The sequence below is a fragment of the Centruroides sculpturatus genome, unplaced genomic scaffold (assembly GCF_000671375.1).
Source record: "Centruroides sculpturatus isolate CEXI.00-Female unplaced genomic scaffold, Cexi_2.0 scaffold106, whole genome shotgun sequence".
Lineage (NCBI taxonomy): Eukaryota > Metazoa > Arthropoda > Arachnida > Scorpiones > Buthidae > Centruroides > Centruroides sculpturatus.
Genome location: NW_019384517.1, coordinates 450,249 through 469,801, shown reverse-complemented (window position 1 = coordinate 469,801; position 19,553 = coordinate 450,249). Strand labels below are relative to the sequence as shown.

At 29.5% G+C, this 19,553-nt stretch overlaps 1 protein-coding gene across 1 annotated transcript in view; it reads right to left on the bottom strand.

The window, feature by feature from the left end:
• LOC111622618 (vacuolar protein sorting-associated protein 13-like) overlaps nt 1–19,553 on the bottom strand; it is a 435,263-nt gene that overhangs the window by 31,520 nt on the left and 384,190 nt on the right. Inside the window, exons 76-80 of the mRNA XM_023365028.1 lie at nt 19,069–19,150; nt 11,686–11,875; nt 8,236–8,399; nt 7,887–8,056; nt 1,874–1,988 (exon numbers count right to left, since the gene is read on the bottom strand). Of these exons, the coding sequence (XP_023220796.1) occupies nt 1,874–1,988; nt 7,887–8,056; nt 8,236–8,399; nt 11,686–11,875; nt 19,069–19,150 (721 nt within the window). The remainder of the gene's footprint in view (nt 1–1,873; nt 1,989–7,886; nt 8,057–8,235; nt 8,400–11,685; nt 11,876–19,068; nt 19,151–19,553) is intronic.

Below are 19,553 nucleotides of genomic sequence, written 5' to 3'. Positions count from 1 at the left end.
ATAGGTGAAACAGGTCGTAAATTAGAAAAACGTATTAAAGAACATGAGGCCGCTATACGGTTAAAAAATAATAATTCACCATGGTATAATCACGTAATTCAGAATAATAATTGTAAATTAGATAAAAATAATGTACAAATATTACATAATGAAAAGAATATTTATAAGAGAAAATTTAAAGAGCATGTTGAAATAATGAAATATAATAATAAAAATAACAATCAATTAATAAATGTATCTAACGGAATGCAAATAGATCAAAGATGGTATTCTGTAGTAGAGGAAATTGACAGATGATGTCATGACGTAGAATAGTCAAAGGGGGTGTGTCATTTAGAATTGTACCAACGACGGACCGTTGAACAGAAGCCTAGAGTATGATTTATTGTAAACGGTATGTTACTTAAAAATTAAATTTTATAAGTTATATTTAATCACCATTTTAAGAATCTTGTGAAAAATGTTTTTTAAAATTTATTTTTTAAAAGGGATTTTTTAAAATTTGGAATTGTTGTGAATAATTATAGATAATGTTTTAATCTAGAATAATATTTATTATAGTAATTTAGAAATACGACCATAGACAATCAGAAAACGTTACTAAATACACTTGATATGAAAGTGCTAATGGAATGTGAATCCAAGCTGTGTACTTAAATGGTAATGAAAAACTAAAATATTAATTGTTACATTGGTAGTTTTACTCGCATAAGGTTTATTATAATATTTATATTTTGTAGTACTGAAGAGGGTTCTTTAATAGGACCGAAATGCATATACAGTGATTAAATAAAGAGAAGTAATTAGCCATCTGCTGTGTGTTGGTCTACCGCTAAACCTAAAATTTATATATTTTTCGTGCGGATTTACAGAGACTTTATAATATGAATAATATAGTCTTGAAAAATCAACAGATGTTCCTGTGCCTGAAACACAAGGTTTTTGATCAGTGTGTCTTGTCAGTTCTCACTTGTGGATCAGAAACTTGGACTCTTAGAAAATCAGAGATCCAAAGACTACAGACTACCCAAAGGAACATGGAAAGGTGTATGTTTGGCATAACAAGGAGAGATTGGAAACCTATAACATGGATCAGGAAAATGACAGGAGTTAGTGATATCATCACTAGAGTAAAATCCCTCAAGTGACAGTGGGCTGGACATATTGCAAGAAGAACTGACCATTGCTGGACATCTGAAGTTCTTGATTGAATACCAAGAGATTGAAAACGTCCAAGAAGACATCCTCACACTTGGTGGGTTGACGAGATCAAGAGGCATCTTGGCACAACATGGAAATGAAGTGCTCAAAACAAAAGATTGTAAAAGAGGCTTAGGGAGACCTTTGTCCTGCAGTGGATTGATAACGGTTGATGATGATGATGATGATGATGATGATGATGATGATGATCAAATGCTCTATTTACTAAAATTCATTAATAATGTACTCTCTTAATATTTTTTCAATTTAATATAATTTTTAACAGGGTTCAATAAGAAGAAATTTAAAAAGAAAGTTTTAAGAGATATTAGAAATTAATCAAGAGATCTAGGAAAGAAATGTCTGACAAAATAAAACTACTACTTTCTTTGTAGATCTTTTTCCAATGTTACCATAATAAAATCACTCTAATTTCTTTGATTATCTTTAATCTTTAATGACACTATGACCATTGGCCTTTTCCAAATGTCAAAAAAATAAATAAATAAATAAATATATATATATATAAAACACAGCCAAACAACAGAAGAACAATAACAATCATCCCTTATATCTTCATATTAAACACATCATCTCTCATATCTTCAAACACATCATCCCTCATATCTTCTATTAAGTATTAAAATTTATTTTAAAATTAATAAAAACTTACACAAAATAATTGAAATCCTTCTGCTTCTATTTTACTGTAAGGTCTAACAATTCCATCTGTTCTTATAAATCGAGGTGAACGAACACGTTTAACTTCATCAGAGAGTTCTGTAGCTCTTGTAATTAATAAAAAAAAAATTAACTTTCAATTTTTTATTATAATAAAAAAACAGAAATATAATTAATGTAGCATGAAATACAAAGTAGAAATGAAATATAAATTATTTATCATTAACATCCTGATATAACCTAAATATTGAATAGAGTAATATATAAATCACAAAATTAAAATCAGCATATGATATTATTTTTTACTATTTTATGATGATAAGTAAACACAATATACAGTAAATTTTTGTTAAAAAATTCCCATTAAAACAAATAAATATATAGTTCATTAAAAATAACCAACAATAAATTTTTATAAATTAAAAATATATTGAATAATACAAAAATTTGTCCTCATAATCTGTCATTTCACAACACCAGTGACAAACCAACAAAACATAACATTCACTTACAGAGATGATGATTAAAATTGTTGTATGATTAAAAGACCCTCTTAATACTTACAGGATAGAGAGAGTTCAAGAGTAAAAAAACTATTGAATTCTTATTAGAACCAATAAACCATGCAATTTAGTTCAAATATTGATTTCAACAAAAATTCTTTGGTTTAATGGTTTAATTTTTTAAAAACTTTTCAAAGTAATATCCATTATTTCTGATTAAAAATTTTCTGTTGTCTGCACAAAAAATGGCTCTTTTAAACATTGCAAAGAGCTACAACACCTGTTCCACCAAGAACCTTTAGACCATCTCCAGGAAAACCACCCATCAACCTCATAATACTGATGTTCTCTACAAAGATGAAGCTACAACATAGCAATGACATCAATATCAGCACTGGCCATCTTTCTGCTGATCAGTTTGAGACTTCAATGTTCATTCACAACTCAATAAATCCTGGCCTTGTCACCTTAAAAAAAATCCTGAGTTATTAGTCTATATTGATGGCTCAAAATGCACGGAGGGCAACAGCTGCGACTTTGTTATATACCAAAACAGACTTGAACTGTACTTTCAATAATACAGACTTCACTCCAACTGCAGTGTAGTGCAGGCTGAGATTCTGGTCATTCTCCATGCAATTCAATGGACAACCACCAGATACAACAACAAGAGTATCTATTCTCACAGATAGTGAGGCTGTCATTAACTTAACCTGCAAACAGACTTCTTACCCACTGGCCACTGAGATTCACAGCACCCTAATCGCAAATAACATTTATTCCATCTCCTGGACTAAGGAGAATGTTGGGACATTGGCAATGAGCATGCTGATACTATTGATAAAACTGCTGCCAATAATTTCACCCCAGAAATTAGTTACAATAAGTTTCCAATTTCTTGGGCCAATCTCATGCTGTGGGAAGATCTTCTGAATAGATTGCAACAATCCTGGGTCAGTAAATATAATGCTGTTACCTACAGCTTTTTCCTAAACATTAGGGATCTCTATCAGGCTTCATGAATAGTGCCAGACTTTTATACTACACAGTTTTACACTGGCCACGGAAGGCTCAACAGCTATCTAGCTTGCTTCTCCTTTGGTGACACAAACTACTATTCATATTGTGGTTCTACTGATGGCAGTCAGCATTATATTTTCAACCACCTGATTCTCAAAAAGCTTAGGCACTTCCTCAGGCTAGCTGTGCTGGACAGTGAGGGTAACTGGCCTTGTGACTGCAAGCAGCTGGTTCAAAATGAGTACACCTATGGACATCTCTACAACCTAAGAAATGCTTACAACAACCTTGCTACAACACTAGGGTTTCTGAAACGGGATTCCGGGATCCCGGTTGTTTTTTTAACCCAGGAAATATCCCGGGAAATTTTTCTTATCCCAGGAAATCCCGCAAATTTCTTAAAAATTCACTTTTTTTCTTATTTTGTGTTAAGGTTGAGGAGTTTTGCAAATAGAAAGCATAATTAACTCATTCACTGCCAAAATACATTTGTATTTATTAATTTTAAACCTACCTATTAGTTTTTTTAAATTTTTGCTCGTTATAGCATGTCACAAATGGTCAATAATCAATATATAGCTTATTTGTGGCATGACTATAAAAATTCTTTATTTGTCAGAACCTGTAATATCTGGAATAATTGTGCTTACGCTGTCTTGAGTTTTAACCATGCCCAGTAGCTTCAATAAATGCCTGACGCCAGATTGTGCAAATTGGGCAAGGATACAAACGAGTACAAAGTCTGCAAGTATGAAGTTTTTCTTCATAAACCTGATTATTAAAGCCAAATGAATTGCCGAATTATCGAGCACTAAGCTTGATGCCGCTATTAAAGCAGCCAAGGTAGACAAATCAAGAATACTAGAGAGCGAAAGAAGTACTACAATCTCGAAAACGAACTCGAAAGCTTCCAGGCTACAGGTGAAAAAACACATAATATCTGTCTTCTCTTAAATGCATTAAACACTATTCCAATCACATCAATTGAATCGGAAAGGGCATTCTCGGTGGCAAGACTTTTCATTACTAAAATAAGAATTAGAGTGAGTTATCGGAGTATTGACCATCTTTGCTTTTTAAAATCTTATAAAAGTTTGCAATATTTTGTATTATATTTTATTTAAAAAACGAAAATTACCTTCTAAATTAGAAGTTCATTTTTTTAATTTTTAACTCAATTCAAAACATTTTTTGTTGTTGTTGTTGTATGCAGTTTCCAGCAAACTTTAATTAATTTTTTTCTATTTGTGAAAATTTCTACGTTATTTAAAGGTAATTTTTATTATAGGCCTATAGACCTTACACAGCATTATTAATATGATTTTGGAGGTTACGGAACTTTAAAATTACTTTAAAAAATGGAAAATAATTATATCATTTGATTTCAAGATATTTTGTATACCTTAAAAATAATTAATTCTATCCCGGGAAACAGTTCACTTTTATCCCGGGATCCCGGGACAAGCAAAATACCGGGAAATGAGAAACCCTATACAACACCGTAGTGAAACACCTAGTGCTTCTTTCATGGACTCCTTGATTGTGATTATAGAACAGTTTGGTATACTACATTTTTCTGTATATTACTACACAACTGTTCTCTTATATGTTTACATTACTTCATCTCACCTTACTCTATATTATATTACATTATGTTATATTATTTAATGTTATTTTATCCATATGACTGATTTTATTGTAAATAATTTTGTACATTGATTAGCTTTGTGTTTACACCATTATGCATCTACAAAACTTTTGTCCTCTGCAATATATAATGTTAATTTAGTAACTACTATCCTTTGATAATTGTACTACCTCTGTTGTTTGCCATTGTATTCACTGTACATACATGCAATGTAATGCATACAAGTTCAATCTCACACTCAATGGATGAGCCACTGCCTGGTAATGCTATGAGAAACCAGGTGGCACTTTTGTGCCAAATAAAATAAATAAATGTATCTATTACGTCTTAAAGGAAAGAAGAAAATTAACAGAATAGAAGTGTTCATATCTCATTTAATATCCATTTGAATTTTTGAATATTAAATTTTCTGAAAACACACCAAGGACTGCCAAATACTTAGCATAAAAAAAGACCATCTCTCTTCTCTTGAACAAATTATTACTTAGTTTCAAACAGTTTTGTCAGAATAAAAACTGTTTGATAGAAACTTCTAAAAAAATTGAATTTCCATGACCAAGCATTGGCTGGAGAGGTATAAAGTTCATGGTCACTGGAGTCAAAGGAAAAATGTTCTGAGAAATAACAAGGCACAGTATTTGGAAATCTGATGGATGGGGTCTGGGTTTAGCAAATTCCAGAAGAACAATTCTTGCTTAAGTATGTTGTACCAGCTGTGAAGTTTGGCATAGATATTATGGTCTGGATGTGTTTTTCAGGTTTGGGTATGTCTCATTCTTCATGAAGCAAACAATTGATGCTCTAGTTTACATTGACATTCTGGATAACTTTTGTTTTTTCTTATTTTGTGATAACAGTTTTGAGAAGGCACTTTTAATGTTTCAACAAGCTTCTGATCACTAAATAAGCTCTGTAAAAAGAATGGTTTAATGAGGTAAATATGGAATAACTTCACAACTCTCAAAACCGTGAGAGCTAAGACTCTACTGAACATCTTTGGAAAGAATTGGAATGCCAACTGAGAACCAAAGCAATCCGTTCAATCAGGCCTGCCGTAAGTGGGTGTGCACCGCATGCGGGCAGCATGTCCAGGGGGTGGCAATTACAATATCTTTTTACTAATGACTTAATTTCAACATTTCTGAACACAGCAATAGCAGTAAGAATATTACTTACATTGCCGGTTTCAGCTGCATTTGGTAAAAGGTCCTTTTCAAAGTTAAAAATTATAAAAAAAAAACTATTTAAGATCAACAATGCACCAGCAAAGACTAATTTAGCTATAGTTTCAATTGAATGTAAAATCTTAGACAGCTTGGATACAAGAAAATTGATAGCAGATTTCGCAAACATAAAGGCTAGAAGAGTTAAATTTCTGTAGATAAATATTTATATGGTTTTACACCTAAGTAAACAAAAATAATTTAGTAATAAAAATAAATAGTTTTTCTTTGTAAAGTATTTCTTTTCTTTTTTCACACCCTTAAGAGACAACACTAAAGAGCCTTTCTGGCAAGCTCAGTGTAGGTAGTCATAGTTAAACAGGGGGCGGCATAATCGGTATTGCATTCGGGCATTCAAACAGCTAGTGGCGCTTCTGCGTTCAATTTTAGTAGTTGATATAACTGAAGCTCTTATATGGAAGTAGAAGATAATTCCAGTAGAAACCTACATCTAACGAAAAATCTAGCAGTGATAGCAACAAAGGATGTATCCATTGTTTATTAATATTCTTAGATTTAATAGATAGATTTTGGACAAGCTGTCCAAATATTTTTGATAATTAGTGTATACATGAATATATAAATCCATTATAAATGAATGTATAAATATAAATATATGAAAACATGTAATTAAAAAACCAATAAAATGTCAAAAAATTGCTATTATTTCTTTCTTTTCTTTTCTTTTAACAAGAGTTAATATATATAAGGTAGAGTCAAAAATGAGCCAACCTTTTGTCTCAAATTTTATTAAACAACACATACAAACTCTTACATCATACCACTTTAGAAAAAGCTTCCACTATAGTTACACACTTATATCAGCATCCATACCAGTTGTCAAAGCAATCCTGAAACCTATCTTTTTTTAGTGATGTTCTTATGAGTTCTTGTTGCTGAACTTCTACCTCTATTGCTGATTCATATCTGCAATTCTTCAACTTCTTTTTCATTTTAGCAACAGATAAAAGCTTGAAAACAAGATCATGGGTGTAGAGATTGAGTATGCATTTTATGCCCTTTATCAGATATTTATTAACCAGGAATGCTGGATATAGAAGCTGCTGTGATCAAAGCTCTTAAAGACATTACAAAAAATGGCTTCCAGACCCACTTTGACAAGTGGTACAGACATTGGCAGAAATGTACAGCTTCGGAATGAGCTTAGTTTGAAGGTATAAAAAAGTTTGTGTATTGTTTAAAAACACAATGCCAAAAGTCTAGTTTGTTTTGATTTAAAGCATGTAAAATTTACTGTGTGAGAAGTGTTTGAAGAAGCAAAAAAATGCAAAAATTTTAGTACTTTTTTTTTTATTTAATAAAAAAATAAATCATCTTTCTACTTTGACTTATCCTTGTAAGAAGTGATTCAAAAACCTGAACAAAAGTAAATAAATCTATATTGTATTTATAGATAAATTTATCATAATAAATATAAAATAGAAAAAACATTACATTTACTATTACTTACTTGAAATCAATTTAATACACATTGTTCAATTTCATATTATACCATCAAACAATAAATATTGAAATTATTCATTATATTGATATTAATCAAAATGTAAACAAATTTTTCTGTAAATCATAAGAATTTATATATATATTTACCTCTTTACTGCTTCTAGTGATTCACTGGTAAAATCAGCAACACCAGATGTAGGACGTACCACCACTCCAAGTAAGCCTTTTCCAACTCCCTTAAAAAATCCACCAGCACCGCCTTCTTTTGCACCTTCTATTGGTTTAGTTACTATACCAGTCACACCTTCAAATACACCCTATAATATTAAAAAGTATATATATTTTTGTTTAAGAAAATACAAATTAAAAATGATTCTATTTTATTGATTTGAATGTTGTCAAAGTATGAATTAAAATAAATATATACACTCATCAACATTCAATTTCAAAATTACAAATATATAACTCAACACTAAATATAACAAATCTAACAAACCATAACAAGTCCTTTTCCACTTTGAGCCAATCCTTGTCGAAGATCCTGTGGTCTTCTACTTTGCACTTGTCTACGTTTCTTTTGGTATTCCTCATCTAATGTTAATGCAGCCAAGCCTTTTCCTAAAGTACCAGTTATTCTAGATACTGCTCCTGCTGCACCACCTACAATAAAATTAATTTTTGAGCATAATTTGCTAGTAATCAACATAATCATGAAAATGAAACAAATGACATAATAATTATTTATAATTAGGTAAAAATTTAATAGAACAAAATAACAAACTTAATTATTGCTGAATTAAAGTGATTATACAAACATCTCAAAACTTGATATCTTAGTAATAAGCCAATCAATGTGGAAAAGTAGCCTGATGTAATCTGGTGGTAGTTTGAATTAAACTGATCTTTTTTGAAAAACGTCATTTTCAAAATAAAAAAAAATTTAAAGAATTCTATAATATGACTAAAATCATTTAATTCCAAACATGTTAAAAAATTATTCTTTATCTTTGTATACTCAGCTGGATGAGACTTGAAATCTGGTTTGAACATATATTTTGATGGCTCAATAGTATGACAAACAATGTTACAGTATCTAAATATCACTAAATGCTTTACCAACTGAATAATTTGAGAGGGATTTATATTTCCAAGGACTTTTATGCCACTATTTTGGTGTGTAGTGTGCTTTGTCAATGACTGGATGCTAGCTATGAAATTACAACTATCCTGTCTTTATAACAAAACTCTAAAATCAGAATAAAACAAAATGCTAATTAAATAATTAAAATATGTATGTGAAATTAATATCATTGCTTCTTCTAGAACATGCACTATGCTGGTGAGATAATGCAGATCGTCTAGATGAAATCTTAAAGCTGTTTCCCTTGATTAAACTTTGATGTCACCAGAGATGACATCCTACATGGAGAAAATGCTATTAAGTGTACTTTATATGGTAGCATGCTTATTTATATTTGACTAATCAGGTTGAGCTAGGCTAATTTCAGATACTTTCATTTTTGTTTTAAGAATGCACTTGAAGTTATTCTCTTTTTGAATGTGTTTATGCCAATTTGTGTGTTGTGTATTTTTTGTATATTTTGAGTTTTAATATGCTTTTTTATTTTAATTTCTCTAATAAATTATTTTGTTATTATGAAAATCACCTTAAGTCATTTGGTCTGTGACATTTTGTTTCCTTATGTAGACTTTCATTGTAATATTTTTAGTAATTTATCTTACATGCACTAAGAAATTATTATACATATTACAATGTTTCATAATTATATTTTAATGCTTTAAAATAACAATAAAAATGATAAGTACTGAGTGTAATAAAAGTAATAATACTTAACTTTTATTGTACTTTTATATTATGTTTCATAAAATAATTTTTTTTAAATTTAATCTTCAATATATAGGGTTGATAAAGTTCATTTTTTTAAATGTAAGATGCTGCTAGTAGTGATTACTGGTTATTAATGACAATTTATATTTAATTGTTTTTGTTGGTTTCAACCTAACATTCTGTAACATATATTACAAATAAAAATTTTTCATTTTTGTTATGGTTATACTCAAATTTTAAAAAATGGAGGGTCTTAACTTGCATTTTCTTCATCTTATGCTTTTGTACTTAGATAAAAAGAAAAATGCCACAACTGCATGAAAAAGGATCTGTGCTGTTTATGGGGAAGCTGCTGTCAATATCTGCACATATCAAAAGTGGTTTAAGAGATTCCATACAGGGAATCATTCTTTAGAAGATGCACCACAATCTGGAAGATCCTTAGCTGTTGATAATGATGAAATCACTGCATTAATTCATGAGAATCCACATTACACCACTAGAGAAATTGCAGAAATATTTTCTATCATTCAGGAATTGAATATTAGCCAAAATTTAAGATATATATTGTGCTATGATGTTTGGGTACCCCATTAATTGAGTGAGAGAAATCTGATAGACAGAATATCTGCCTGTAATTTTCTGTTGAAATATAACCAGATGGATTCTCTTTTAAGCAACAAATTACTGGTGATGAAAAATAGACTGTTTACAATAATGTGTAATGAAAAAGATCAGGGAGAAAGTCAACTGACCCTTCTGCAATGTAGTCAAAAGCTGATTCACATCCAAAAAAGGTTATGCTGAGCATTTAGAGGGACTAGCAGGAAATTATCTTTTATGAACTGCTACCTCAAAATCAGACCATCAATTCATAGTAGTAGTGTTTCCTATTTGTTAATCTGAAGGCAACCATAAAAAAACTGAGCATTAGTAAGAAGAAAAGGTTTGGCTTTCCAGCATGACAATTCTGTGTCCTGGGATGTTTTGTGTTACCCCATATTCTCCCAATCTTGCACCTTCAGATCATCATTTATTTCATCTCTCCAGAATAGTTTGCAGAGAAAGAAGTTCAGTAACTTAGACAATGTAAAATACCACCTAGAGGCATTTTTTGATGAAAAATTCCAAAAATTCTTTGCATGTGAGATAATGGATGTAAGGAATAGAAAACAAAAGGTGCATATATAATTTAATAGATTTATTTTTTAATTTTCAAAATTTATTAATGTATTTTTGTGGACTGTCTGGCATGTTGGTCTATCCGGAAAGGCCATGAAATCAGATATTTTCATATGGTAAAAACTGGAATGGCAGTTTATCCCAAGGGAATGCTGACATATCAGTTTAAGTGAGGTTATACATCCCTCCCTAGAGGGTGCATGAAGAAAATGAATAAATTTTTATTCTAAAACTTGAAATTGTCAGCATGACATCAAAAATTATAATTATGTGTTTAATTTCTTCATTTTGTCTTCTTTCTAACAATGTAAAATACTTATGAAATGTGGGAAAGTGCTTTTTTATGTTTATTTTATTGTAATTCAATCAAAAACACAAAAATAAAACACATTAAATTTCAGAAACTGACTGTAAATTATCTCAACTTACATCTATTAACATCCACTATGTGTGAAATTTGAGAGGAAGGTGTTATTTTTAAGGTCAGGTAGATTGTCAGTGCAGCTCACACTGACTAACTACTACTACTACTACTACTACTACTACTACTACTACTGTCAATACACTGCTAATTGTTTCATTGTCCTGTAAACAAAAACTTTTCTTCCTGATTTTAAGTCAGTCATAATACAATGTTATTATATTATTGCATCCAGAAAGATGTTTGTAACATTTAATTAACAATTAGTTTTGTTTGAGATCTGATTAATTTTATTTTTTAGTTGCAGTTTAGCTGGAATGCTGGTAACCCTGGGTTTCCAGCATGCTGGTCTCCCTAGATTTCTAGCATGCTGGTCTCCCCCAGTAATATGCAGCATGCCAATCAATCTGCAAAATTTATTCATTTTCTTCATGCCAATCAATCAATCAATCAAAAATGTACTTTTTGATCAATCCTATAATAAATTAATTTACCAACTGCATGTCCAAACAAGCTTTTTACTCCAAGTGCTAATCCTTCAGCAAATTCTTCTGGTCCTTGTATAGCTCCTTGAAATGGTTCATAAAAGAAATCACCAACACCTTCACTTAAACCAAATAATAAACCAACAGGATTTCCAATGACATCAAGTCCAAGCACAAGCATATATAGTTGTTTTAAACTCTGAAAAAGAATATCATATATAGATATAAATGGAAAAAACTTATAATTTTAATTTCTCTAATAAAAAATTTAATAAAATATTAATCAAATTCTCTATTAGATGTTAACAATTACAACAGTTACTAAAATTTTGCATCATCTTAAATTAGATATGAATTTCTATCAGCTGTTATAATAAAAACTCTCTGAAAACTCCAAGAAAAACAACAAAACCAAAAAATGTCATTGAAAGTAAAACAAACCAAGAATCTATAATGGCAACTATACCATGTAACTACTGTATATCAATATTGTAAAGATAAATTTTTAAGTTATAAAAAACTTACTTGGAATTGCACATTTATGCATATGCACGTGTTAAGTATTTACAATACAGATGATACAATATTAAATTCTGTCAATATGATCCAATAATTTTAAAACCAATCAGATACTTACTTTTATCCATACTCTTCAGCAGTCAATGGTAAATGAAGCCCAAAAGCTAATTGATTTAGAGAATATTCATTTTGTTCACTAACCATTTAAATTCAAATATAAAAAAATAAAACTTTACAAATTGATTTACAGGCTCTTTTGGATTTGAACTCTCGGAAGCTGTAATTGTCTACTTTGCCTAGACCTGACTCCAGCTCTATTTTTATAGAAAAAGAATTCAAACACAGTAAAATTTCGTTATTTTGAAACTCAAGGGACCAAAAAAACAGTACTATAAATTATCTGAACTTTTTTCAAATCAAATGTGTTTTGTAATTCCTGAATACATTTATGATTTTATCTTATATAATTTCACTAGTTTGGTTACAAATGTGTTAATATTAAAAGTTATTACTCAGTAATTTAAGCTATTTTGAAAAAACCGTTATTCGATATGTACTTAATAAAAATAAAATTACATTTAAAGAAAGATCCGCAAATAATGTAAGAAAGAAGCTTAAGTGTTTCAATGAAAATTACCTGTGAATTTTGTCTAGAGGACCAATGGCTAGTTCTATGAAAAATTTACCATTTTGAGTTTGAGATTACAAAAATCATGTGATCTGATGAAAACAATCTCTATTAATGGCTAAAGCTATGTACACATTCTATCCTAAATATGCATGTGTATTTAATGAACTTTGGAATTATTGAAACAATAGCATTTAGAAGAAAAAAGTCCAAATCTTCTTTTCATTGGCAATACGTACAATGTCTGAATGGCTTTGAACAGATGTCCAATAAATCAACATGTAATTAGTAAAACCAAAAATGAAACTGCCCCTTGGGCATGGAAACTTTCCTTATAAACACATGATATAATGGAAAATTTCAAACTAAACAATATTTTTATGGGTCACCGGACCAAATAATGACTTTGAATTTCATTATATGTATATTTTGAATTATCTGAACTAAAATATATGAAAAATCCTATTCTCTTGGCTGGAGTCTAGATTAGACTTCAAATTATCTGATATCGAAATAATGAGATTTTACAGTATATCCTAAATAAATTTATTATTGTACAAAAAAAAAAAAATTGGTAGATTGAAAATGTCATTGCCAAATCACTAAATGGCTTGAAATATCACCAAACCTAACAACATTGCTCACATGTCGTTCATCCATTGCTAAAAAATTTGGAATCCAATCTGCATAGTTTTTTATACAAGCAGAATAAGCAAAACCACCACCAGCTCAACTCACTAATTGATCAAAATATGTTGCAACTAAAGTATAAAATAAGCTTTATGTGCTAAGCATATTCTGCTATGGAGTTGGAATCTATACTTTTCAATGAAAATCTATTAATTATAATAAAAATCCAATAACAAGTTGCTTAACTTTCCCAGCAACATTTCCAATTGCTTGTGTGGCACCATCTGTTATGATAATTTATTAAATTTTTTTTAATATTTTTAATTATAATAAAATGGCAAAAAGCTTAATTTTGATGGTAGGGATTGGTTTTATAAAAATTGTAAATGCTAATAACAAGTAAAATTGTCATTAAGTCCAATCCTACTCAAGATATGAAACATGACCCTCTATCTCCTCACTCCAACCTTCAACCACCAAAATTTAATAGCATCAATCTCCCTAATACACAAACCTTCTTGCAAAATTTCAGAAGTTTTCAACAAAAACCACAGGAGTTGTTAAGCTTCAAAGAGAGCGAACAAAATTGTGCCATATGAACACATGAAGAAAAACTGCCCAAATTTTTTTGCATCTCTCTATGTTTCAAGTACCAGAGACCAAAAAATGTAAAAATGTGAAGGGGGACATTTTTTGACTAATTGCTGTACTTTCTCTCTATTATATATAACAGAGCTGAATACAGGCCTAGGAGTGCAATTTCCCCTCTGAAAAAGTGAGAAAAGCGAGTTGAAATACAGAAAAAGTGAATAAAAAGTGAGTGCAATAGTGACAAAACAAAGTGAAAAAATGGAAGGAAAACTCAGCAAAATAACAGTAAAAGTTGTTATTTTCTTTTTATTCTGTTATGGTTAAACACATTTTTAAAATTTCTGTATATACTGTAATACAGTCGTTATATCGCGCATTTTTGGTCCCCCGAATTTTAAAAGCATTTGAGTCAATAACTTTTAAATTACCAATTGTCACTGAATTTCTATTTGCAACGAAATACGGTATTTTATTTCCACTATTGTCCTTGAAACTACCACTGAAGGTGAAACAATAAATTCGCCAAGATCTACATATGCAGAACAAGTGGATGGATCGATTATCATTTGTTTCCTTTTAATAAAAAAGTTGTTTATTTATTAGTTTTAAGTACTGTCTCCTCATTTACAAGTTTCTGTAAATTCGAAATTTCACATCTTTATGTGAATTAACGGTATTGCTTCAATTCACACAGAGGTGTGAAATTTCGAATTCACAGCATAACGTGTAAGGAAAAGATTTCTTAATTCTGAAAGGAAAGTTCTAAAATTTTTATACAGTAGTAACTTTATTTTACTTTTTAATTAAAGAATTTTTACTCTGTAATTTTATAAGTTTTGATGTTCTATTATACATTCAATATTTTTTTTAAATTTTCAATTACAGCATTTATAATTTTTATTGAAAAATATAAACTACACGAATTTCTAATAAGCGATTTATATAGTACTGTATAATAAAATCGCAATTGATTTGTTTTTATATCGACAGTATTTGTCTTTCAATGTCATTGTTAAAGAAACAATAATGCTAAATGGGCGTTCATGGTATCGATGTTTACGTAAACGTCAATTAATACGATATAACCACGAATAAAATTCAGGATTGAAAAACTAAGCTTATTTTATATCAGAAACACTTAATGATGAAAGAATAGAGATTCCATAACATGTATAATCTGTCTAGTAAAAGCCCAGAATTTTTATTACTCGGTTATATCGCGTTTTTTTTCTGTCTCCTGATAACAAGTGGCTACTGTATTTCCAGTAAACCGTGAATACTTAAAAACTCTTTGGCTTCTGTAAATAATCAGTCATGAAAGATGATGTTCTTTTATTAAGATTATTCTGGATGTTTTCAGATTCCTTCTTTTTCGCTTCCTCTTGCTTTTGAACATTTAACACTAATAAGCATCACACGTGCTGCTGCTCGTACTTCATTCACGTTCTTGCTGTTAATAGCCTTCTCCATTTTTTTTTGTTTGTTGTTTCTAACAAAACTTGGCCTGTCGCATGTATTTCTTTTTCTTCTACATTTTTCTGGTTTAAACTCAGCTGCAGTTCTATAATCTTCATGTTACGAACAGTTTTCTTTTGTTGTTCTTCAAAATGTTTCTGTGCTCTTTTTTTCTGTTTCTCTTATTCTTTTAACTTCTTTTCATTTTCCAATTATTCTTGATAATTTCTATGCGCTGAGGGAGCTAATTTCAGTAGTCCTTTGTAATGGGTACAAGGTGGGGCTTTGGTCATACATGTTTAGTCCCTCCTTAACAATCAAAAGTGAATTAAGTATTTTTTCCAACACTGATGGAGAAAGTGCCCAGAGTGAAATTGACCCTCTCTCTCATGGGAATGCTGATTTCACTATTTTGGCTATACTGGAATATTTATCATTATCAGAAACTGTTTATTTTTTAATGCTTTGAGATGTGTAAATATTGATTTCAAAATAAAATAATAAATCTGAAATAAATATATTTCAAATAATATAAATAAAATAATATTTTATTAATGATTTCATAAGTAACAAGGAACTTTCTCCTGCAGATGAATAAAAACATTGTTACAACAATGTTAACCTTTTGGCAAGCTTGTGAAAATTTTTCTCACAAGCAATCAGGTGCTGTACTTTTTACAACACTTCGAATCTTTTAATTTATTTGGTAAATTTTATATATAAATATGAATTTACATTTTCGTTTACTTTTTCAGTCTCTCAATTAATGCACAATTATAATCAGCATAAGAAAAAAGATTAAAAAATGGATATTTCACAAGTAATCACACATTTTATGAAAATAATACTTACTACATGGAATAATTATACTTATAATCAATTTAAACATACATTTAGGAAGATATAGATGTGATTTAACGTTAACAATATGCTATGAAATCATTATTTAACTCAAGTTTATGAAATTATTTAAAGATAAATCAAGTAAAAAAATATTTTTGTAAACAACTCCATAACCCGATTGTTAATTAAAATCAAATAATCTGCCAAATTATTGGGCTGTAACAAGGATAACTAAATGGTCAGAAACGAAATAATTTGTCTAGTGGTAGGAGGTTACGCTATTATCTTGTGTTAATTTTAATAATTATATATTTTGAATTTAAAAGCAGCAGCAGTGTTGTCAGCTTGAGAGGGTAATCCCTCCGCCTAGTGTTTTTTTCCCTACAGAGGGATTTTCTTAGAAAACAGCAAAAAACGCAGGGATGCTTAGAATACTTATTTTTAAACTCCGTACAAGGAAATGTAATTCGGAAGAGGTAGATTTTGGCGAATAATGAAAATATGGCATGAGTACATAACTTTACTCAACACTGGCTTCTGAATTTGTAATGACAGGGATTTTTTTAAGTTCATAAAGGATATTTTTACATACGTGAAATAAATTTTTGTTTCCTATAACCTAACAACAATGAGTAACAGTTGCAATTTTGAGTCCCACTCAGGGCTGCGTATTTTCTTCCAGAAAATTCTATTCCGATAGTCCTATAATTTGGCAGATAATTAAAATTATTTAAAATTAATTTTGAAATTAATTTTTTAAAATTATTTAGTCTTTAAAATTATTTTTGATTTGTCCCACATCTTAATTAAGCACGTGAAAATGACCAAAAAAGTGAGAAAAGTGAGAAAATGACCTGAAAAGTGAGCGACTCCGAGGCCTGCCAATGTATTAATAATAAACTAAATGATCGCTGTAATTAATCAGGCTGATTCTTTTCTATTAATGGGATGCCAGTTGTAACTTTAATCCGATGTGTGATATATCGCTGGCCATATCACTCCACTAAGACTTTTGCATTTAACTATTTAGCCCATGCAACTGTGCCGGTTTTGAGTAGCCCACTTGACTGTTTGTGAAGGACTTGATGTTATACAGTTTTAGAGGGTATGTGGGCTTGCCCCCAACAGAGCAGTTCTGTGCAAGCACTAAAGCAAATGACTACATATGAAGCATGTAGAATAGGCAGTATACTGATACATGTTAAAAACTGACCTTTGGAGGTAAATATCTCCCAGAGTCAACAATTCTGGAGTGATGTGAAACACCTCACTCAGAGCTTGAATCTTACCCATTGCTGTACATATCAGCTGGTGTCTGGTTAACAGAAAAGTACCATTGAGCTAATTAAGTGTTGTATTAATGATTAACTGTTAAGTAATTTGGTACTAGAGGTATTCATGGATGGTAATATTGATAATTAAATATAATTATCAATATTACCATCCATGATTAACTGATTATATTAAATTGATATATTGATAATTAAATATAATTATCAATATAAGGAAGCAAAGAATCACTCAAAGGTCTGGGTAACGTAACTGGTAATACATTCGCATGGTAAGCAGGAGTTGTGAGTTTGAGTCCTGTCCAGGCTGATTCTTTTCTTCCAGAATATTTTAAATTACTTCATAAATATTATAATTATTAAATTTTATAAGAGATGGCGACTAATGCTTACCTCTAGTATCAATTACTTAATAGTTAATCATTAATATAACACTTAATTAGCCTGATTAATTACAGTGATCATTTGGTTAATTAGCAATAATACTAACTCAGTCATATATACAAATTTAAGGTTGACTATAATTTCTTTGATTATGTATAAGATCTCCAGCAGATGATATTAAAAATTTAATGCTTTTTCTATGGAAAAATCCTTTTCCAGAAATTGTCAAAAATGGAAGTCAGTAAAGATAAACAACTTTTTGTGTTAGAAATCTACAGTTTAACATTTTACATTTAAAAAATTTTTGTTCTTCTGTGAATTTTTATAGTAGTAGAGATCTCTTCTTAAAACCAAAAACTAACAAATTTTTAGACTTATCCTTATTTGGTAAAATTCTTTAAAGATTACACACTCATGCTTTTTGTTTGATGTAAATCAAGAAATCAAAGTTTTGTCAATAAACAAGTTTTTTGATAAATAATATAAAATGAAAAATGATTCTTAAGCATATTTTTATATAAAACATGAAAAATTTTAATAACATTTTTCTAGTACTATGTATCTTCCCATGCTGTTTTGTACATATGTACATAATGACTAATTTTAAGTCTTATTCTGCTGTATTTGGATTTCTGATTTTGCAATAGCAAATATTCCAAATGAACTGTCAAATTATTATAGGGTTATTATAAGGAAACAAATAATTAGAAATAAATCAGTTTGACTAAAGGTAGGCAGTTATGCTGCCATTTCATAGTAAATTTAATAATTAATTTTAAAATTAACTTAATTCTAATTATTTACTAACCTTATAACAGCCCAAGGGAAAAGCATAATGCCAAATAATTTTATTTTCTGTAAATGTAGATATTGTTTCATATTTATATGTAAATATGAAATATTATAGTAAAACACAAGATTAACATCTTAAAATCAAACACTGATGAATTTTCAGACTATAGTGGTACAAATCTAAGTAAACATTTATATAATATAGACATTATTCATCTGCTAGAAGTGTAATTATAACTACATCTTAAAATTTGTTTTTACCTGATTTATATAATGTCTGCTTGCTTCATTTATTAACTGTCTTTGAGTCATAAAGACACAATCTCTTTGGAAATAATCTAACCTAATAAAAAAATATATTAATTTTCATTAAAATATAAGTAAATATTTCATGAAAAATTTGTTTCTTATAATTATCATAGTACAATAATTCAGGCCATTTCAAAAAATTTTTGAAATAATAACTATGTATGAAACATTAAAAAAACTTATGACATTTTAATGATACTGACTGAAGATATCTAGCCATTACAGGTTTTTATAAATATATTAATGATATACAGTATAATTTACACATGAATGTTGTGTTTGTTTTTTAGAAGAATGCATAAATAATGTTTTTGTAAATGAGAACAATTATTCTACAGAATTACATTAGAATTTAGGAAACAGTTTTGTGAGCACATAAGTGGTCATTAAACTGTTTCCCAATTCTAACATTTCTGTATATGGACACATGTTTTGCC